Below are 22,816 nucleotides of genomic sequence, written 5' to 3' on the forward strand. Positions count from 1 at the left end.
TATTTTTAGTAGAGACGGAGTTTCACCGTGTTAGCCAGGATGGTCTCAATCTCCTGACCTCGTGATCCGCCCGCCTCGGCCTCCCAAAGTGCTGGGATTATAGGCATGAGCCACCATGCCCGGCCTTGAATGCACTTTTTCAAACTATATATGCCCAGCAGAAAATTCTAATGCAATCTCCTGATATGTAGTCATAGAGTAATTTTGTCCAGGTCTCACATTTCATGGCCACCACCTCAGGTGTCCTGATAGGTCCGTATGACTAAATTATGGAGACTGGAAACAGACCAGATAGGTAAGTAAAAAACCACAAGGCACCTTGTGTGTCAGGCTAACGAGTTTAGACTCTTTTAAGGCTTACTGTTTTGCTATCAGAGTACCAATAAGATATTTAGTATAATAACATTTATTGTTTAGAGAATTACTACTGGCCAGGCAGGGTGGCTCATGCCTCTAATCCTACCACTTTGGGAGGCTGAGGCAGGCGGATCACCTGAAGTCAGGAGTTCGAGACCAACCTGGCCAATATGGTGAAACCCTGTCTTTACTAAAACACAAAAATTAGCCAGGTGTGGTGGTGCAGGCCTGTAGTCCCAGCTACTTGGGAGGCTGAGGCATGAGAATCGCTTGAACCCAGGAGATGGAGGTTGCAGTGAGCTGAGATCACACCACTGCACTCCAGCCTGGGCGACAGAGCAAGATTGTCTAAAATATATATATATATACACACACATACATATGCATATATATATATAAACATAAAACAATAAAAAAGAAAGTTACTACTATAACAGAGTGGAAGAAAATCTGGGAAAAATAAAGGAGCAAAACAAGTAGTCTATAGTAAATTAATCCTGTATTCTTTAGTGTTATAAAACTTGGTTACCTCTCTTTATTCTCGTTCAAAACCCTGGACTTAATCTCACCTTCTGACTCGTATTCACTTGCTTTCTGCTTCAAGTCTTCTATTACCAGGTAGACATCCCTGTCCCGGATCCTGTTGCGTTCTGAAAGGTGATGTAAAATCTCTGTGGTCCGTGGGTTCACCTCATACTGTGGAATGGGATGATCTCCAAATATTTTTTTTAACCACGCAGCAACCTAACCATTAAAAGACAAATAAGCTTTGTTTACTGTGATGGCTCGATGAGAATATGACAAAGAAGTGATCAAAAGCAAACTAAATGCTTTCTGTGACTATTTTGGAGTCCTACTTCACAACCTCACTTGTCTTTAGGGAGATACTAGATATCAGGAAATAAAAAGTGAGCAAGTACACAAAGAAATGTACAATACTGAAAATTACCAGAGAACAATCCGTTCTTTTCCAAATCTGCAAAAGCAGTACAGGCTAACAATTTGCCTCGCTTGAAAAACCCTAAAGCTTAATAGACCATAATAATGCCTACGCATTATTAGACCGTGCATGGTCTGAAAAAAGCAATTGTCCCTCGATCACCAGAAGCCCCGCCGCGCGGGGAGGCTCCCAGTGTTGGGATGCAGGGCGCGGAAGCAGCTCAGATGTGGAAGCAGCCGGGCTGAGCAGCGAACCGGAAGGCGGGTTTGGCTTCATAAGTCCCATTCCAGAGTCTGTTGACACGGGCTGCTAAACGCCTCTCCCGGGCCAGATCCAAACAAGGGGAGGCCCGGGCAGGAAGGGAAAGGCCTTCCGGAGGGTCTAAGCACGGGGGGTTTGCAGATAGTGACGGCGGCACTAAAAGACGGATGTGTGGAATAGGGGAGAGAAAAGTAGACGTGGCGCGCACAGGAGACCCACTGGCGGTGCGGGGGTGTCAAAAACGCGTTTTCCAGGAGGCGAACGATCCCCATTCCCGCCCCAGCACCTGCGTTTCTCTCTCCTCCTGCGTCTCCATAGCTGCAGCTCCAGCCACTTTACTAGGAACTCCTAGCGGGAGATGCGCCCCGCTCACTCCCTAGGCCCCGCCCATACGCCGTTGGCACCCGCCTCTCGCCGGGCCCGGGGTTTCTGGGAGTTGTGGTTTTTCCTGAGACTCCTGGCCGTTAAGCCTCTGTGCAAGGCTGGTCCAAGGCTCTGGCATTGCAAGCCTCGCTTCCTTGCCACTTCCCAGCTCTTCCCGCCTTCCGCGGTATAATCTCCACTACGAGAGATAGAGCCGCCTAGAACCAGGTTGTTTTTTCTTTCTTTTATTTTTATTTCTTGTTTGAATCACTTGTCGTTAAAAAAAAGTACTTGAAACGTTTGGTTCTTGGTTAGCAAAATGTTTGTGTTTCTTCCACATTGATTGCATCCACTCAGAATTTATATTCTACCCTGGCAATATGAGCTGAGGCAATCTTAACCTGATCCGTTAGTTCCCCCAACCTAAAAACTGGGGACTTTTTTTTTTTTTTTTTTTGAGACGGAGTCTTGCTTTGTTGCCCAGGCTGGAGTGCAGTGGCATGATCTTGGCTCACTGCAACCTCTGCCTCCCGGGTTCAAGCGATTCTACTGTCTCAGCCTCCCAAGTAGCTGGGACTACAAGCAAGCACCACCATGCCTGGCTAATTTTTGTGTTTTTAGTAGAGACGGGGTTTCACCATATTGGCCAGGCTGGTCTCGAACTCCTAACCTCATGATCCGCCCACCTCGGCCTCCCAAAGTGCTGGGATTACAGATGTGAGCCAGCGCGCCCAGCTTTTTTTTTTTTTTTTTTTTGAGACGGAGTCTCTGTTGTTCAGGCTGAAGGGCAGTGGCACAATCTTGGCTGTCGGCTCACTGCAACCTCTGCTTCCCGGGTTCAAGCGATTCTTCTGCCTCAGCCTCCCGAGTAGCTGGGATTACAGGTGTGCATCACCACGCCCAGCTAATTTTTTGTATCTTAGTAGAGATGGGATCTCATCAGGTTGGCCAGCCTGGTCTCGAACTCCTGACTTCAGGTGATCCGCCAGCCTCGGCTTCCCAAAGTGCTGGGATTACAGGCGTGAGCCACTGCACCCAGCCTTTTCTTTTCTTTTTGAGATGGAGTGTTTCTCTGTTGCCCAGGCTGGAGTGCAGTGACATCATCTTGGCTCACTGCGACCTCCACCTCCCCGTCCCCCGGGCTCAAGCAATTCTTCTGTCTCAGCCTCTCTAGTAGCTGGGATTACAGGCTTGTGCTAGCATGCACAGATAATTTTTTTATTTTTAGTAGAGCGGGGGGTTTTACCATGTTGATCAGGCTGGTCTCAAACTCCTGACCTCAAGTGATCTGCCTGCCTCGGCCTCTCAAAGAGCTAGGATTACAGGTGTGAGCCAACACGCCCAGCCTAAAATGATTTTCTTTTCAAAGGAAACTTACTAGCAAGCCAAGCTTATTTATTATTTATTTTATTTTATTTTTAGAGACAGGGTCTTGCTCTTTCGTCCAGGCTGGAGTATAGTGGTGATCATAGTTCACTGAAACCTTGAATTCCTGGGCTCAAGCAATCCTCCCGCTTCAGCCTCCTGAGTAGCTGGGACTATAGGCGTGCACCACCACACCTAGCTAACTTTTGTATTTTTTGTAGAAAGAGGGTCTCACTATGTTGCCCAGGCTGTTTTTGAACTCCTGGCCTCGAGTGATGCTCCCACTTGGGCCTCTCAAAGTGCTGGGATTACAAGCATGAGGCACCACACCCAGCCTGTCTTGCTTATTCTTTTTGCTTCAAACATATCTCTGCTCTGACTGGGTGTGGTGCCTCATGCCTATATTCTGAGCACTTTGGGAGGCCGAGGCAGGTGGATCACCTGAGGTCAGGAGTTCAAGACCAGCCTGGCCAACATGGCAAAACCTCATCTCTACTAAAAATACAAAAATTAGCCGGGCGTGGTGGCATGTGCCTGTAATCCCAGCTACTTGGGAGGCTGAGGCAATAGAATCACTTGAACCCTGGAGGCAGAGTTTGCAGTGAGCTGAGATTGAGACACTGCACTCCAGCCTGGGTGACAGAGTGAGAATCCACCTCAAAAAACAAAACAAAACAAAAACTAAATATATCTCTGCTCTGTAACCAAATTTCAGATAAACTGGTGCAGCCCTTCAGTATGGGGCAAAAAAAGTTATCTTTATGTCTTTTGTCCACTTTTATCACTACAAATTTTACAAAATATCCCTGCAATTTTTTTTTTTTTTTTGAGACAGAGTCTTGTGCTGTTGCCCAGGCTGGAGTGCAGTTGAGCGATCTCGGCTCCCTGCAAGCTCCGCCTCCTGGGTTCACGCCATTCTCCTGCCTCAGCCTCCCGAGTAGCTGGGACTACAGGTGCCCGCCACCACACCCGGCTAAGTTTTTGTACTTTTAGTAGAGACGGGGTTTCACCATGTTAGCCAGGATGGTCTCGATCTCCTGACCTCATGATCGGCCCACCGCGGCCTCCCAACGTGCTGGGATTACAGGCATGAGCCACCATGCCCGGACTCTTTTTTTTTTTTTTTTTTTTTTTGAGACAGAATCTCACTGTGTTGCCCAGGCTGGAGTGCAGTGGTCACTGCAACCTCCATCTCCCAGGTTTAAGTGATTCTCATGCCTCAGCCTCCTAAATAGCTGGGATTACAGGCATGTGCCACCATGCCCAGCTAAAGATGGGGCAGGGGGTGCGGGGATCTCGATATGTTGGCCAGACTCATCTTGAACTCCTGACTTCAAGTGATCAACCTGCCTCAGCCTTCCAAAGTGCTGGGATTACAGGTGTGAGCCACCATGCCGGCTAATTTTGTTGTTGTTGTTGTTGTTGTTGTTTTGAGATGGAGTCTCACTCCTGTCGCGCATGCTGAAGTGCAGAGGCGCAATCTTGGCTCACTGCAACCTCCACCTGGCTCACTGCAACCTCCACCTCCTGGGTTCAAGCAATTCTCCTTCTTCAGCCTCCTGAGTAGCTGGGGTTACAGGCATGCACCACCACCCCCAGCTAATTTTTGAATTTTTAGTAGAGACAGGGTTTTGCCATGTTGGCCAGGCTGGTCTTGAACTCCTGACCTCAGGCGATCTGCCCGCCTTGGCCTCCCAATGTGGTAGGATTACATGCGTGGGCCACCATGCCCAGCCTTGTTGTTTTTAGAAACCATATTTTTTCCTGTTAGCTTGTGAAAGTTGATTGGGTCATTCTTGTCATCCCCAACTAAAACAGTGTCGAGAGGTAAAGGGAAAAAAAAAGCACTCAGGGCACATAACATTGCTCCAAAAATGTAATTATCTGTAAGCCTGGCTGCTGAAACTGCCCGCTATAACCTAAACCAGTTTATATACCTGGTTTAGGTTATATACTGCCCACTATAACCTAAACTGCCTGCTATAACCTAAACCAGTTTTGTTTGTTTGTTTGTTTGTTTTGAGATGGAGTCTCACTCTGTTGCCCAGGCTGGAATGCAATGGCATGATTTCGGCTCACTGCAGCCTCCGCCTCCAGGTTCATGTGATTCTCCTGCCTCAGCCTCCCAAGTAGCTGGGATTACAGGCAGCTGCCAACATAACCAGCTAATTTTTGTATTTTTAGCAGAGACGGGGTTTCATCATGTTGGTCAGGCTGGTCTCGAACTCCTGACCTCAGGTGATCCACCCTCCTCGGCCTCCCAAAGCGCTGGGATTACAGGCGTGAGCCACCGTGCCCAGCCGACCTAAACCAGTTTTATCTAATTAGCTGCTAAAAACAACCTGCAGTGACTCTAAGAATCGTTTTACCTAGTTGCCATTACTTGCCAGTCAAAACTTGCCAGGTCTCCAAAACCTTACTAGTGACAATGAACTTTCTTAAAGAACAATATGTAACAGTTCTCTTTTTTTGTTTTTTGTTTTGATATAGGGTCTTGCTTTGTTGCCCAGGCTGGAGTGTTCTGGTGTGATCACAGTTCACTGCAGCCCCAAACTCCTGGGCTCAAGTGAACCTCTCATCTTGGCCTCCCAACGTGTTGGGATTACAGGTATGAGCCACTGTTCCTGGCTACATTTCTCTTTTACAAAAATGAAACCTCTAACCATCTATTTGTTCTATTTGTTCTTTTTTTTTTTTTTTTTTTTTTGAGACGGAGTCTCGCTCTGTCGCCCAGGCTGGAGTGCAGTGGCACGATCTGCAAGCTCCGCCTCCCGGGTTCACGCCATTCTCCTGCCTCAGCCTCCCGAGTAGCTGGGATTACAGATGCCCGCCCCCATGCCTGGCTAATTTTTGTATTTTTAGTAGAGATGGGGTTTTGCCATGTTGGCCAAGCTGGTCTCAAACTCCTGACCTTAGATGATCCACCCGCCTTGACCTCCCAAAGTGCTGGGATTACAGGCGTGAGCCACCGCGCCCGGCTTGGACAGCCTTTTTCTACCTGATTCCCAGGAGAACTGTTGCTCTATTTCCCCATGGCTTACCTTGAAAAGTTAGTAGAATACTAGAGAAAAGGATGGCTGATCACGTGTTTACAAGCCATGTTTCAGGAGATGACCCTTGTAGCCCGGATATTTATTTGCCTCACCAAAATTCAGGTTTTAGGTGTAAGCCAGGATTTGGGAGATGGAGCTGAAAATGCTTCTGCAAACAGTGGAAAGTGGGCCAGGCGCAGTGGCTCACGCCTGTAATCCCAGCACTTTGGGAGGCTGAGGAGGGAGGATCACTTGAAGCCAGGAGTTCGAGACCAGCCTGGGCAACATAGTGAGACCCACCCCCCCCCCCCCCACCTCGGCCGCCCTGCCCACCGCCGCCGTCTTTACAAAAATATTAGCCAGGCATGGTGGTGGGACCACAGGGGCGCAGGCTGAGGTCGGAGAATTGCTTGAGCCCAGGAATTCGAGGCTGCAATGAATGATGATAAACCTACTGCACTCTTTCCTGGGCAACAGAGTGAGACCCTGTCTTAAATAAAATAAAATAAATAAAAAAATAGAAAAGTGAAGGCAACGTTAATAAGTGTCCACTATGACATAATAACCAGCATCACGCACACACACAAATCCTGCATATATCACAAAAATCTCAGTGTGGTAATTCTGTGAAGAAAAAAAAAAAGCCCATCCGGGTAAGCATAGAAAGTGTTTTTTCATCATCTCCCTTTTACTCCAAATGAAGAAGTAGAGTTCCCAACGGCATGAAACTAGATGTTGGCAGAGGAAAAAGTGAGTCCTCGTCCTGTCCTGGTGTAAGACTTCTGATTCTGGACCATTCTCAGTAGGATTGGCAATGACTCTTCTAGGCCTCCTTGTGATTGTTCATATATTTTTTTAATTTAAAATTCCGGGATACATGTCCAGGACGTGCAGGTTTGTTACATAGGTAAATGTGTGCCATGGTGGTTTACTGTAACTCATCCCATCACCTAGGTATTAAGCTCTGCATGTATTAGCTATTTATCTTGATGCTCTCCCTCCCCCAGTTATCAGGATTTTTAAACAGTTTGCTCTAATTCATGACAGGATTCTTTTAGAATGAATCTAAAAAAGTTGGGAATCTTTAACCTGAGCGCAGATCGGATCACCTGGAACGGTGCGGGTGTTTGTTAAAAATTCAGATTGCCCCAAATTTTCGACTCAGAGGGTCTGAGGTGGGGCTAGAGACCTGCAGATTAACGGGCTCCGTGGGAGGCTCTCTGCTGGTGGCCAGTCCCGAGGTTTAGCTGTTCACTGTGGCTACTCGTGCTAAACTACGGTCTAACACAACCGACACTATTAATCGCCCTGGTCCTCAAGACAGCCGCGCCCCCAGACGGGTGAGGCCCTCAGCCTCTAGCACCGGATGGGGCCTGGGAGCTGCTGCTTAGCAGATTCCGCTACCCACGTGGTCACCCGGGGCAACCACAAGGTCGACTCAAAAGACCAAAATAAATGTATAACGAATGCCAGGACCAAAGCTGCAATATATCTAATCATTGATTTTGAGGTTTAAACTTAAAAATGTTACATAAAAAAGTAACCTGCCAAAAAATGCAGTAGCGGCGGCGGGACAGGGGTGTGAACCCGAGGGGCAGTACTTCCGGGTCAGGTGGGCCGGCTGTCTTGACCTTCTTTGCGGCTCGGCCATTTTGTCCCAGTCAGTCCGGAGGCTGCGGCTGCAGAGGTACCGCTTGCGGAGTAACTGCAAAGATGCTGTCCGTGCGCGTTGCTGCGGCCGTGGTCCGCGCGCTCCCTCGGCGGGCCGGACTGGTGAGCACCGAGGGCCGGCATGGTGGAGGCGGCCGGGTGGGGTTGCAGGGTGGTGGTGCGCCGGCTCGGGCGCTCTTTCTGCAGGAGAGTGAGGGGCTGTGGCGGATGCCGCCATCTTGCACCCGTGGCTGCTCGGGCTGGACAGAGCAGGCGACACAGGGGCCGTTTTGCTCGCCACCTGCGCACAGTGAGGCAGAATGGTACAGGGCAGAGAGTGAACTCGATGGTGTCCAGAGAGAGGGCCTCAAGATTCCTGTCTTGGGCTGACAGCGGCCCGAGAAGGGGGGTCTTGGGTGAAGGTCAGGGCTTGGGCGCTAGCTCTCCGAGGCCTGTTCCAAATCGGTGAGGTTCCTGTCTTTCGATTCTTAGGGTCGCGTCCCGCTGAAGGTCAGAAAACTGCTGTCAGCTCTTGTTGAAGCTAGTCAGGGGAGTCTGACATTGTCTGAAGGTCAGCAGGCCCAGCATTTCACCTCTGCCTGGAGCTTAGTTTAGAGGAAAGGAATAAATGAAGGTGGTTTTTGGAATACTTAAGTAGGCTTTCTCTTAGTGCTGAATACGAAACGACCGTGAAAACATCGTGCAGGTGCAAAGAACCATTTCATGTGGCCAGCACTGTGACAGCAGTGAAGCTGGTTTCTAAATTGTCTCTCCGGCAGAGTGTGCTTTGTGGCACTTGGATGTGTTTAAAGAATTTGTCCTTGAGTTTTCCACCAGGTTTTGAGTAATTTTTAGTGATGGAGAATTCAAGTAAAAGAGAACAAGTTTGGAAAATGGCTGTAAGGGTTAATGCCTTTCGTTGTTTCCTGTGAAATTAATATGATTTCAGTGTACACGCATTGACACCGACACTTTTTTTTGTTTTAAAAGTAATCTCAATTTGAAAGGTGAAATAAACATGTTGGCTGTTTTGCTGCCTTAACAACCGCTGGTAGCATCTTGGTTTTCTGTTAACAAAAAAGCATTTTTAACGGTTTTCATCCAGCTCCTATGGAAGGTAGAGGCTTCAGAATTGACAGTGACCAGTCGTCGCAGTATTACAACTTGAAGGAAGGAGAAACTGAAGGAAGTTCCAGGTGGCTGCAGGATTTGTTGAGAGAGTAAAATAAGTCCACATGTCACAACTCTTGGTTTCTACTCTAACTCTAGCATTTATTCAGTTTTTGTTTGCTTTTTTTTTTTTTTTGAGATGGTGTCTCGCTCAGTCGCCCAGGCTGGATTGTAATGGCATGATCTCCGCCCACTGCAACCACCGCCCCTCGGGATCAAGGGATTCTCCCACCTCAGCCTCCCAGGTAGCTGGGATTACAGGCATCCGCCGTCATGCCCTGCTACTTTTTGTAGTTTTTCGTAGAGACGGGGTTTCACCATGTTGGCTAGGCTGGTGTTGAACTCCTGACCACAGGTGATCCGCCCGCCTTGGCCTTCTAAAGGTGCTGGGATTACAGGCGTGAACCATCGTGCCCGGCCGCTTGTTTTTTTTTTTAAGTAAAATTGGAAATACTTTGAGTTTTGCCCCCTTGTAGGAAGCCGTTTATCTTAGAATTCCTGCAACTCAATTAAAATACATCTAAAGTTAAAATAATAAAAATTGGGTACGTTTAAAGGGAAGGACACTTATATTTTGGTAACAGTTGCTTTTTTTTTTTTTTTTGAGACGGAGCTTTGCTCTTGTCGCCCAGGCTGGAGTGCAATGGCACAGTCTTGGCTCACCACAACCTCCGCCTCCCAGGTTCAAGTGATTCTCCTGCCTCAGCTTCCTGAGTAGCTGGGATTAAAGGCATGTGCCACCATGCCCAGCTAATTTTGTATTTCTAGTAGAGAAGGGGTTTCTCCATGTTGGTCAGGCTGGTCTCCAACTCCCGACCTTAGGTAATCTGCCCGCCTTGGCCTCCCAAAGTGCTAGGATTACAGGCATAAGCCACTGAGCCCCGCCAACAGTTGCTTTTTAAAATACTGACTGCCAGGCAGGGCGCAGTGGCTCACGTCTGTAATTCTAGCACTTTGGGAGGCCAAGGTGGGTGGATCACCCGAAGTCAGGAGTTCGAGATCAGCCTGGCCAACGTGGCGAAACCCTGTCTCTACTAAAAATAGAAAAATTAGCCAGGCATGGTGGTGGTCACCTGTAGTCCCAGCTACTCAGGAGGCTGAGGCACGAGAATCAGTTGAACCTGGGAGGTGGAGGTTGCAGTGAGCCATGATCGTGCCACTGCACTCCAGCTTGGGTGACAGAATGAGACTCCATCTCAGAAGGAAAAAAAAATATGTGTGTGTGCGTGTGTGTGTGTGTGTGTATATATATATATATTTTACTGCCCAGTCTGGGCAATATGGTGAAATCCTGTCTCTACAAAAAAAGTAAGTACAAAAATTAGCCTGGCCAGGTGGTGCACTCCTGTGGTCCCACCTACTGGGGAGGCTGAGGTGGGAGGATTACCTGAGCCCAGGAAGTCGAGGCTGTAGTGGGCTGTGGTTGAGCCACTGCACTCCGGCCTGGGTGACAGAGTGAGACCCTGTCCCAAAAAAGAAAAAAAATAAGCCAGGTGCAGTGCTCACGCCTGTAATTCCAGCACTTGGGGAGGCCAAGGCGGGTGGATCACTTGAGGTCAGGAATTCGAGACCAGCCTGGCCAGCATGGTGAAACCCCGTCTCTACCAAAAATATAAAAAATTAACCTGGTGGAGGTGGTACGCCCCTGTAGTCCCAGCTACTCAGGAGGCTGAGAATCACTTGAGACCAGGAGGTGGAGGATGCAGTGAGCCATCTCAAAAAAACAATAATAATAAAGTACAGACTGCATTTTAAAAATATGCGAGTGTTTACTGTGTACTAGGAGCTCTATAAAAGGTTTTCACATATATTAAAAGCTACTTTCCCATTTGACGTTTTAAACAAAATGCTTTATATGTAATTAGCATTTTCATCAGTACTTTGATCACACTAAGCTGGCCTTTGTTTAAGCTTGTCAGTTTTATAAAGGCTTTGTTAAAAATCAAATTTTTAAGAATACTTTTGCACTAGGTCTCCAGAAATGCTTTGGGTTCATCTTTCATTGCTGCAAGGAACCTCCATGCCTCTAACACTCATCTTCAGAAGACTGGTAAGTTATTATTTCTCAGTCTACACTGCACTTACTAGATGAAGATATAAATTATCACACTAGATGAAGATATAAATTATATACATGATATAACTGTGGTGAGTTGTTTTTCATTTGTTAGTTTTTTTTTTTTTTTTTTTTTTTTGAGACAGAGTCTCGCTGTCCCCCAGGCTGGAGTGCAGTGGTGCGATCTCGGCTCACTGCAGGCTCCGCCCCCGGGGTTCACGCCATCCTCCTGCGTCAGCCTCCCGAGTAGCTGGGACTACAGGCACCCGCCACCTCACCCGGCTAATTTTTTGTATTTTTAGTAGAGACGGGGTTTCACTGTGTTAGCCAGGATGGTCTCGATCTCCTGACCTTGTGATCCGCCCTCCTGCCTCGGCCTCCCAAAGTGCTGGGATTACAGGCGTGAGCCACTGTGCCTGGCCATTTGTTAGTTTTTTCTGTAGTTTGTATAGACTGTCAGGTTCTTAAACCATAATGTTGCCATTTAGCCCTGTCATGGTTCTCTTGTTATAGTCAAATGAACTACTGTTACATATTTTTCTTTTGATATTAGTATGGCTTCTTTGTTCCGATAATGGCCCTTGGGTAGAAACAGAAAGAACATATACTAGGTAATGGAATCTTTCTGACCTCTGGAAGACTTCTTTTTTCCTTTTATAAAAGGCATTAGAAAAAATGTAAGTTCTTACTGATAGATTTTCTTATTCTTTTATTCTTTTTTTTTTTTTTGAGACAGAATCTTGCTCTGTCGCCAGGCTAGAGTGCAATGGCGAGATCTCGGCTCACTGCAACCTCCACCTTCTGAGTTCAAGCAATTCCACTGCCTCAGCCTCCCGGCTAGCTGGGACTACAGGCATGCACCACCACACCCGGCTAATTTTTTGTATTTTAGTAGAGACGAGGTTTCACCATGTTGGCCAGGATGGTCTCGATCTCCTGACCTCGTGATCTGACTGTCTCGGCCTCCCAAAGTGCTGGGATTAAAGGCGTGAGCCACTGTGCTCGTCCACTGATAGGTTTTATTTTTCAAAGGCAGTAGCTACTAGATATTTGGCAATCTGTGAACTTGTACATTACAGATGCGGTAGAGAAGTGGGGAGGTGAGCATAGGAAGACACTATAAGTTGGGGAATTTCTTTGGAGATGAGTATTTCGACTTTTAAAATAAAGGTTAAATATATATGTGTGTGAGAGTGTGTGTGTATATATATGTATATGTGTATGTGTACACACATACCCACACATTCAGTATATATGTTTTTTCTTTTCTTTCTTTTTTTTTTTTTTTTTTTTGAGATGGAGTTTTGCTCTTGTTGCCCAGGCTGGAGTGCAGTGGCACTATCTGGGCTCACTGCAGCCTCTGCCTCCCGGGTTCAAGTGATTCTCCTGCCTCAGCCTCCTGAGTAGCTGGGATTACAGGTGCCCACCACCACACCCAGCTAATTTTTGTATTTTTAGTAGAGAAGGGGTTTCACCACATTAGCCAGGCTGGTCTCGAACTCCTGACCTCAGGTGATCCACTTGCCTTGGCCTCCCAAAGTGGTGGGATTACAGGCATGAGGCACTGTGCGCGGCCTCCTTTTTTTTTTTTGAGACTGTGTTGCCCAGGCTGGAGTGCAGTTGTGCCATCTCAGCTCACTGCAACCTCCACCTCCCAGGTTGAAATGATTCTCCTGCATCAGTTTCCCTAGTGGCTGGGATTACAGGCACGCACCACCACACCCGGCTAATTTTTGTATTTTTAGTAGAGATAGAGTTTCGCCTTGTTGGCCTGGCTGGTCTCAAAGCCCTGACCTCGGGATCCGTCTATCTTGGCCTCCCAAAGTGCTGGGATGTTTTTTATTTTGTTTTGTTTTGTTTTTTGAGACAATGACTTTCACTCTGTTGCCCAAGCTGGGGTGCAGTAGCGTAGTCTTGGCTCACTGGACCTTCCACCACCTGGGTTCAAGTAATTCTCTCCTGCGTCAGCCTCCCGAGTAGCTGGTATTATAAGCATGCACCACCACAGCTGGCTAATTATTATTTTTTTTTCTTAGTAGAGATGGGATTTTGCTGTGTTGGCCAGGTTGGTCCGAACTCTTGGCCTCAAGTGGTCCGCCCGCCTCCCAAAGTGCTGTTATTACTGGCGTGAGCCACTGCACCCAACCCCTGTATGCTAAGATGAAGAATACCACCTATACTACCCTGTGTGCCTTGAAAGAGAAAGACACTTACACTTTGTTAACAGTTGATTTTTATTTTTATTTAGAGTCTTGCTCTGTCTCCAGCCTGGAGTGCAGTGGGGCTATCTCAGCTCACTGCAACCTCCTTCTCCCAGGTTCAAGTGATTCTCGTGCCTCAGCCACCCAAGTAGCTGAGATTACAGGCATGCACCACCATGCCCGGCAAATTTTTGTGTTTTTAGTAGAGATGGGGGTTTCACCATGTTGCCCAGGCTGGTCTCGAACTCCTGTCCTCAAGTAATTCACCCCCTTTGGCATCCAAAAGTGCTGGTTTTACAGGCATGATCTACCGCGCCTGGCCAACAGTTGGTTTTTAAAATATGTTTTTATTGAATTTAGCCAAAAATTGAGGTTTTAACATAGTTACAGATTCCTTAGAAATTAAAGGAGAATATTTATTTTAAGGGTTTTACTTAATTTGATTAGCTTTTTGTCTGGTTTACATTTGTTTTGTGAAGATTTTTTTTCCTTAATCACTTGGTTTTATTTTCATAGCTTTTAAAAATAGAATCTCGTGTTACATTGTAGAATATATATATATATAAATTTTTTTTTTTTTTTTGCGATAGTCTCACTCTGTCACCTATGCTGGAGTGCAGTGACACAATCTCGGCTTACTGTGACCTCCACCTCCCAGGTTCAAGCATTTCTCCTGTCTCAGTCTCCTGAGTAGCTGGGACTACAGGCATGCCCATGCCCAGCTAATTTTTTTTTTCTTATTTTCAGTGGTGACGGGATTTCACCATGTTGGCCAGGCTGGTCTCGAACTCCTGACCTCCCCTGCCTCAGCCTCCTAAAGTGCTAGCATTACCACTGTGGCTAGCATGAGCCACTGTGCTGGGTCTGTAGAATATATTTTGATTATTATGATCACAAAACTAGTTTTTTGTTGTTGAGAAATGGGCTTTGAAAAGATTTGAGGACCAGATTATTATTATTATTATTATTATTTTGAGACGGAGTTTTCACCCTTCTTGCCCAGGCTTGAGTGCAATGGTGCGATTTCAGCTCACCGCAACCTCCGCCTCCTGGGTTCAAGCAATTCTTCTGCCTCAGCCTCTGCCTCCCGAGTAGCTGGGATTACAGGCATGTGCCACCATGCCCAGCTAATTTTGTATTTTTAGTAGAGACGGGGTTCTCCATGTTGATCAGGCTGGTCTCAAACTCCTGACCTCAGGTGATCTGCCCACCTCTGCCTCCCAGAGTGCTAGGATTACAGGTGTGAGCCACCGCGCCTGGCCCAGATTATTTTTTTAATTGAATTGAATTGTCTTCCATAGGGACTGCTGAGATGTCCTCTATTCTTGAAGAGCGTATTCTTGGCGCTGATACCTCTGTTGACCTTGAAGAAACTGGGCGTGTCTTAAGTATTGGCGATGGTATTGCCCGCGTACATGGGCTGAGGAATGTTCAAGCAGAAGAAATGGTAGAGTTTTCTTCAGGCTTAAAGGTAAATCATAAAATACGATTTTGGTGTTTTAGGATCTAAGTCTTCTCAGTTATTCATTCAGCGATTCAAAGATTGTATCAGGTTTTTAAAAAACTATCTCAATTTGCCTCAGATTTTTTTCTTGTTATTATCATAGATTGTAAAGAGAATAAACTTAAGGGTTTGAATTAGCCAGGTTTTTTTACTCTAGGGACTGATTTATACATAACTTGTAGCCACTGGCTCCAAAATATAAAATTGAGTAAACTTTCACCCCAAATCCAAGAAGTTCAAGTCTGTTCTATCTTGCTGTTAAGCTAATTTTATACAAAAGCAAAGCATTTGATAACTTCAACAAAATTTTTCTGGTGGAAATTGGAAGTCCATGACTTTGTATTTCTAGTGAGTAGACCTCTTGTTCAAAGGTGAGTTTTGGTGTAGCTATCAGAAGCTCTCTAATGATGTAAGTCTACTTTGTATTGGGTTGAGCCTCATCTGTCAGGGTATGAGAAATAAGTTGTAGGAGTTAGGGAAAGCAGAGGATGGCATCTGGATAAACTGGAGAGAGTAGAACTGTCTAGTAGGCACACAGATAGGGGAAAAGATAGTCTTGATACTCTTGCTAATGTCTACTACGGAAACAGAGCCACTTGATATGGAAGACTAATTACAGAGCCCAAAGTTATCATTAGCTGTAAGACATTGGCCAATTTAGCATCTTCAGTATACAGTATTTATCTTTGAAAGGTGAGGTCGAAACAGATTAATTCTGAGTTCCCCTTTTAGCTTTTAAAATCGAAGTGTCTAGAACAGTGCTGTCCAATAGTATTGGAAATACATAGTATTCTGCAGTGATGAGAATACATCTGTGCTGTTTAACGTGGTACTTACTATACTATCACTATTAATCATGTAAAATGTGGCTAGTGTGACAGGAACTGAATTTTTAATCTTTTAAATTTGACAAATTTAAATAGCCACATGTGGTTAGTGGATGCTGTATTGAACATGAGAGATGTAGGTTAAAGTTTTTGGATCTGTAATGATATTTCATGATACTCCAAGTACTTCTCCAGAGTTTTCATTACTGACCAGACTATTCCTGGAATAGCCTTTTTGCTTCAGACATGATTTAAGGATCTAAAATATAGTTGTAATGATGAGAGGTGATTTGGTGCTGTTACGTTATGAAAATTTGTATTTGATTGGTTACAGTTAGGTAGCTTTTAATTTCACTTTCTACTAACTCGAAGAGTACAGATTTTGAATAAATTTTGAAACTGTTTATGGAGCTTCTCACACATAAATAAGATGATAATCAAATTTGTCTGAAGATTTCCATTTGGCCTTCATCACTTTATTTCATACTGATCACCCAGCCCAAGAGTCATTGCCAAAGAAAATGCAGTGGAAAAACGCTTATTAACCTGTCCAATTTCTTTGCTTCTGTAATAGTTATTTAAGGATATGATAGTGAGCATATTAGGCTTATCAATGTGCTGTCCTAAGATTATTCAGGGGAACATGTAGCTATTTTAAAAGTCTTAATCAGAGAGGGTTGTTTGTTAGTTGGAAAAGTACTCAAGAATAAACCAGGTGAAAAGGACAATACTGCTTTTCCTCCTATTTTCTTATGTAGTATTGGTGTATGGAGAGGAGTGCCCATTCAGCTTCATTGATGTTCAGTTGTGTCTTTTGTGCAGGGTATGTCCTTGAACTTGGAACCTGACAATGTTGGTGTTGTCGTGTTTGGAAATGATAAACTAATTAAGGAAGGAGATATAGTGAAGAGGACAGGAGCCATTGTGGACGTTCCAGTTGGTGAGGAGCTGTTGGGTCGTGTAGTTGATGCCCTTGGTAATGCTATTGATGGAAAGGTAGGTTTAATGTTCATTAGATATAGTTGCAGCTTCCAACAAACATCAAAACTGATTATGCTTAGGGTTTTTCTTTTTATTTTTTTAACAGGGTCCAATTGGTTCCAAGACCCGTAGGCGAGTTGGTCTGAAAGCCCCCGGTATCATTCCTCGAATTTCAGTGCGGGAACCAATGCAGACTGGCATTAAGGCTGTGGATAGCTTGGTGCCAATTGGTCGTGGTCAGCGTGAGCTGATTATTGGTGACCGACAGACTGGGTAAAGACTCAAAAGCATATTAAAAGTTCTAACTAAAATTTGCTCAATGGAAGGATTACTTTTTAGTCTTGGAATGGTAAATGGTAATGGGGACATTAGAATCTAATACGAGGATTAATAGTAAAATTTTAGCTGGGAAGTGAAGGGGGCCAGCCCCTCCGCACCTGTGGGTATTTCTTGTCAAGTGGGACAAGCTAGCTCAGTCAGTAGAGCATGGGACTCTTAATCCCAGAGTCATGGGTTTGAGCCCCATGTTGGGCGCCAGATGAAGGGGGCCAGCCCCTCCACACCTGTGGGTATTTCTCGTCAGGTGGGTTGAGAGACTGAGAAAAGACATAAGACACAGAGACAAAGTATAGAGAAAGAACAGTGGGCCCGGGGGACTGGTGCTCAGCATATAGAGGACCCACGCTGGCACTGGTCTCTGAGTTCCCTCAGTATTTATTGATCATTATCTCTGCTATCTCGGTGAGGGGGATGTGGCAGGACTATAGGGTAATGGTGGGGAGAGGGTTAGCAGGAAAACGTGAGCAAAGGCCTCTGTGTCATAAATAAGTTTAAGGAAAGGTGCTGTGCCTTGATGTGCATGTAGGCCAGATTTATGTTTGACTTTACACAAACATCTCAGTGCAGTAAAGAGCAGTATTGCCGCCAGCATGTCTCACCTCCAGCCATAAGGTGGTTTTCTCCTATCTCAGTAAATAGAATGTACAATCGGGTTTTACATCAAGACATTCCATTCCCAGGGACGAGCAGGAGACAGGTGCCTTCCTCTTATCTCAACTGCAAAGAGGCTTTCCTCTTTCACTAATCCTCCTCAGCACAGACCCTTTACAGGTATCTGGCTGGGGGACAGTCAGATCTTTCCCTTCCCATGAGGCCATGTCTCAGGCTATCTCAGTGGGGAGAAACCTTGGACAATACCCAGGCTTTCTTGGACAGAGGGACCTGCGGCCTTCCACAGTGCATTATGTCCCTAGGTACGCGAGACTGGAGAATGGCGATGACTTTTACAAAGTATACTGCCTGCAAACACATTTTTACCAAAGCACATCCTGCACAGCCCTAAATCCATTAAACCTTAAGTCAACACAGCGCGTGTTTCTGCGAGCACAGGGTTGGGGCTATGGTTACAGATTAACAGCATCTCAAGGCAGAAGAATTTTTCTTAGTACAGAACAAAATGGAGTTTTTTATGTCTTCTTTCTGCATAGACACAGTAACAGTCTGATCTCTTCCCCCACAGGGAAGTCCTTTTAAGTTTAGAAAGATTTATATTTACTTTTTCTTTTTAAAGGAAAACTTCAATTGCTATTGACACAATCATTAACCAGAAACGTTTCAATGATGGATCTGATGAAAAGAAGAAGCTGTACTGTATTTATGTTGCTATTGGTCAAAAGAGGTCCACTGTTGCCCAGTTGGTGAAGAGACTCACAGATGCAGGTATTAAAAGAAATTTAGTCCCATTGCTATTATCTTAAGTCCAGTTGCTGCTGATTGTAGAATAGCTTCTACTTAATGAAGGTGTATTGTAATTCCTAATGAGCTGAACTTTTTAATACAAATCAGTAAGTAAAATAATGTAAAACAGTAATACATTTAAAGGTTTTGTTGGTTTCTTTAAAGTGGAAGCTGTTTGATTCTGATTAACTCTTTTTTTGTTGTTTGAGACGGAGTTTCACTTTTGTTGCCCAGGCTAGAGTGCGATGGCACGATCTCAGCTCACTGCAACCTCTGCCTCCCAGGTTCAAGCAATTCTCCTGTCTCAGCCTCCCGAGTAGCTGGGATTACAGATGCATGCCACCACTTCTGGCTAATTTTTGTATTTTTAGTAGAGACGGAGTTTCCTCATATTGGTCAGGCTGGTCTCGAACTCCTGACCTCAGGTGATCACCCGCCTAGGCCTCCCAAAGTGCTGGGATTACAGGCATGAGCCACCGCGACCGGCCTGATTAACTCTTAATGTAAATATTTTTAGCACTTGGGTAATTTTTATAGTAGCCTCCAATTTAAAATCACAATACTGATAAAATCGTAAAACATAAAATGTATTTTCTCAGATGCCATGAAGTACACCATTGTGGTGTCGGCTACGGCCTCGGATGCTGCCCCACTTCAGTACCTGGCTCCTTACTCTGGCTGTTCCATGGGAGAGTATTTTAGAGACAATGGGAAACATGCCTTGATCATCTATGATGACTTATCCAAACAGGTCAAAGGAAATATATTTTTAGAATCCATTTATTTGTACTGAAGTAAAAGTTCACAATATGCAACTTCTATTTAATAGGTTAACTTCACAAACCTATTCTGTACCATAGGCTGTTGCTTACCGTCAGATGTCTCTGTTGCTCCGCCGACCCCCTGGTCGTGAGGCCTATCCTGGTGATGTGTTCTACTTACACTCTCGGTTGCTGGAGAGAGCAGCCAAAATGAATGATGCTTTTGGTGGTGGCTCTTTGACTGCTTTGCCAGTCATAGAAACACAGGCTGGTGATGTGTCTGCTTACATTCCAACAAATGTCATTTCCATCACTGATGGACAGGTATTATTTTAATGATTAAATGTAAAAAAAAGATTTGGATAATTCTAAGGCATTGGTTGAGACTAATGATATATTGACTGATATGCTAAATGCATTTTATTTTTTATTATGGAAAATTTCAAATACATAGAAAAGTTAGGAGAATGGCATAGTGAAACCCCATGTATTTGTCACCCAGTTATTTCATAGAGTAGTGTGTTTCATTCTAGTTTCATTTTTAACCACTACTGTTCTCCCTTCTAGATAATTTTGAATTGAATAGAAATTATATCACTTCATTTGTGTATATTTCAGTATAAATATGTTGTCTATTATGTTTTTTTCTCATCTCATGCACATCTCCTAATTGCAGCAATAAAATATACAGGTCAGTTCAGGTCCTGAAAGATTTGGGATACTGATGCTTTGCATTGTTAGGTTTTGAGTTTCAGCTTTTTGGCATAATGACTTAAATTTGAAGATAGTTGATTTCTTACTTTAAGCTTGCTAGCATGCGTATTTCCCTACGTTATAGATCTTCTTGGAAACAGAATTGTTCTACAAAGGTATCCGCCCTGCAATTAACGTTGGTCTGTCTGTGTCTCGTGTGGGATCCGCTGCCCAAACCAGGGCTATGAAGCAGGTAATTTTGCATCACTTTGGCAGTAAGGGGGCTATCATTAGATTAGTATCTTAAGGTATTAATATATTAACTATGTTTGTGTAGTGCTCTGTGTCATTGAGTTACAGTACAGTAATTTGTGTATTTCAGGTAGCAGGTACCATGAAGCTGGAATTGGCTCAGTATCGTGAGGTTGCTGCTTTTGCCCAGTTCGGTTCTGACCTCGATGCTGCCACTCAACAACTTTTGAGTCGTGGCGTGCGTCTAACTGAGTTGCTGAAGCAAGGACAGTATTGTGAGTTGTTCTTTTCTTCATTTGGTCAGGTTGCTATTGTGTATCAAGGTCTTCCCAGGCCTACAAAGCTACATCATATATCATGGCCTATACTATGTGTTGTTATCTGTTATCTTTCATCAAAGGCACTTTTACTTAAACTACATTTGTTTTTTGATTTTTGGTTTTTCTTTTTTTTTTTTTTTGAGACGAAGTTTCATTCTTGTGGCCTAGGCTGAAGTGCAGTGGCACGACCTTGGCTCACTGCAACCTCCACCTCCCGGATTCACGCGATTCTCCTGCCTCAGCCTCCTGAGTAGCTTGGATTACAGGCGTGAGCCACCATGCCCAGCTAATTTTTGTATTTTTAGTAGAGACAGGGTTTCACCATGTTGGCCAGGCTGGTCTCAAACTCCTGACCTCAAGCAATCCACCCTGCCTCAGCCTCCCAAAGTGCTGGGATTACAGGCGTGAGCCACCATGCCCGGCCCTGTATTTTGTTTTTTAAAGAGAGACAGTGTCTTGCTGTGTCACCCAGGCTGGAGTGCAGTGGTGCCATCATAGCTCACTGCAGTCTTGAACTCCTGGGCTCAAGCAGTCCTGCAGCCTTAGCTTCCTGAGTAGCTAGGACTATGGGCATGCACTACCATGCCTGGCTAATTTTTTTATATTTTGTAGAGACAAGGTCTCACTATGTTGCCCAGGCTGGTCTTGAACTCCTGGCCTTATGCCATCTTCCCACCTCTCAAAGTGCTGGTATTATAGGCGTGAGCCACCATGTCCGGCCCCAAACTACCTTTTTTTTTTCTTTTTTTTTTTAATATAGAGTCTCCTGTCACTCAGGCTGGAGTATATTTTTAGTAGAAATGGTAAAACCTCTACCATTTTGGCCAGGCTGGTCTCGAACCCCTGACCTTAAGTGGTCCACCCACCTCAGAGTCCTAAAGTGCTAGGATTACAGGTGTGAGTTACCGCACCCGGCCCAAACTACATTTCTTATTATCATTTGAATGTAAATGATAGGGGCTTCACAACCAGGAAAACTTAAGTATATTTAATGTCTTCCTTTCAGGAATTAAGGCCTGTTAGAGTCCCCTCCCCCACTTGGCTATATGAATGTGTAATTTGGCAGATTTAAAAGAAAGTTAATATGTTTTTATTTTGTCAAGTGATTTCAGCAAAATATTTATACTCAAAACAGTATTAACACTGTCAGATTATAAACAGTGCTTATGGACTATACTGAAAGATTATATCTCAAGCCTTGAAAATACAAGAAATAACTGTTTTCTGTCGGAGGAGGGAGGAAGGATTATTAGGTAGAGTTCTAGGTCACTGAGATTGTGAAGAATAGATAATTTACAGGGACATGTTAGGAATTGGAGAAAAAGTAAGTTTTCCTGACCTTAGTAACATGGCATTCATTTCTTTGAGCAACTCACTTGGCATTCTTTTTGTATCTTTTCAGCTCCCATGGCTATTGAAGAACAAGTGGCTGTTATCTATGCGGGTGTAAGGGGGTATCTTGATAAACTGGAGCCCAGCAAGATTACAAAGTTTGAGAATGCTTTCTTGTCTCATGTCATCAGCCAGCACCAAGCCTTGTTGGGCACTATCAGGTATGAATGCAATTGTTGGCATCTTTTTGTAAAGTTATGTTTAAGATATGAAGTTAAAATTATTTTCAAATCTGTAGTTAGGCTAGTCATTAAAATTTTTTCCAGGTCAGAACTTAAGACCTTTTATTTCCAAATAGGGCTGATGGAAAGATCTCAGAACAATCAGATGCAAAGCTGAAAGAGATTGTAACAAACTTCTTGGCTGGATTTGAAGCTTAAACTCCTGTGGATTCACATCAAATACCAGTTCAGTTTTGTCATTGTTCTAGTAAATGAGTTCCATTTGTAAAAGGGTTACTCTCATACTCCTTGTGTACAGAAATCACATGAAAAATAAAGGTTCCATAATGCATAGTTTTCTGTCATTTGTGTTATTCTTTAAAACCAAGATCAAATTGAGAAATTGGTAAGGATGCTTCTTGATCTATTTTACTTGAATATTGGTACAGTCAGCTGGGCTAGATAATTCAAGGCTGAGCTCTTTGTAAGTTGTTTTTTTTTTGTTTTTTTTTTTATTTGAGATGGATTCTCACTCTGTCACTGAGGCTGGAGTGCAGTGGCACCCTGTCAGCCCACTGCAACCTCCGTCTCCCGGGTTCAAGCAATTTTCTTGCCTCAGCCTCCCGAGTAGCTGGGATTACAGGTGCCCACCACCACGCCTGGCTAGTTTTTTAGTATTTTTAGTAGAGACGGGGTTTCACCATGTTGGCCAGGCCGGTCTCGAACTCCTGACCTCAGGTGATCCACCTGCCTTGGCGTCCCACAGTGCTGGGATTACGGTGTGAGCCACTGC

At 44.7% G+C, this 22,816-nt stretch overlaps 2 protein-coding genes across 6 annotated transcripts in view; one reads left to right on the top strand and one right to left on the bottom strand.

The window, feature by feature from the left end:
* HAUS1 (HAUS augmin like complex subunit 1) overlaps window positions 1–7,447 on the bottom strand; it is a 29,271-nt gene extending 21,824 nt beyond the window's left edge. The window contains exons 1-2 of one of the 4 annotated variants that reach the window (XM_063645374.1): window positions 7,428–7,447; window positions 927–1,101 (exon numbers count right to left, since the gene is read on the bottom strand). Coding sequence is in view for 1 of the 4 variants with exons in the window: in XM_055233519.2 (XP_055089494.1) it covers window positions 927–1,101; window positions 1,845–1,874 (205 nt within the window). In the remaining 3 variants the exon portion in view is untranslated. Of the gene's footprint in view, window positions 1–926; window positions 1,102–1,766; window positions 1,965–7,427 lie in introns of those variants that run through there. The other 3 variants (XM_055233519.2, XM_055233528.2, XM_063645320.1) reach the window with 3 other exon arrangements.
* Window positions 7,448–7,731: 284 nt separating this feature from the next.
* Window positions 7,732–22,377, top strand: ATP5F1A (ATP synthase F1 subunit alpha). Of its 2 annotated transcripts, none has more exons than XM_055233429.2 (12): window positions 7,732–8,091; window positions 11,110–11,188; window positions 14,697–14,866; window positions 16,549–16,722; window positions 16,814–16,980; window positions 18,278–18,426; window positions 19,044–19,195; window positions 19,305–19,529; window positions 20,044–20,151; window positions 20,281–20,425; window positions 21,873–22,023; window positions 22,161–22,377. In XM_055233429.2, exons 1-12 carry the CDS (start codon window positions 8,032–8,034, stop codon window positions 22,240–22,242), a joined length of 1,662 nt encoding a protein of 553 aa, XP_055089404.1. In that variant the 5' UTR covers window positions 7,732–8,031; the 3' UTR covers window positions 22,243–22,377. The 2 variants fall into 2 exon arrangements, with proteins under 2 accessions (XP_055089404.1, XP_055089405.1); XM_055233430.2 differs by having other exon boundaries at window positions 7,945–8,091; window positions 16,549–16,656.
* The last annotated feature ends 439 nt before the right edge of the window (window positions 22,378–22,816 follow it).

The sequence above is a fragment of the Symphalangus syndactylus genome, chromosome 1 (assembly GCF_028878055.3).
Source record: "Symphalangus syndactylus isolate Jambi chromosome 1, NHGRI_mSymSyn1-v2.1_pri, whole genome shotgun sequence".
NCBI classification, from domain to species: Eukaryota; Metazoa; Chordata; class Mammalia; order Primates; family Hylobatidae; genus Symphalangus; species Symphalangus syndactylus.

Coding starts and splice junctions, on each gene's coding strand:
- ATP5F1A (XM_055233429.2), top strand. CDS start 8,032: ATGCTGTCCGTGCGCGTTGCTGCGGCCGTGGTCCGCGCGCTCCCTCGG. Junction 18,427..19,043: donor GAAGAGACTCACAGATGCAG/GTATTAAAAGAA, acceptor GTATTTTCTCAG/ATGCCATGAAGTACACCATT. Junction 22,024..22,160: donor GCCTTGTTGGGCACTATCAG/GTATGAATGCAA, acceptor ATTTCCAAATAG/GGCTGATGGAAAGATCTCAG.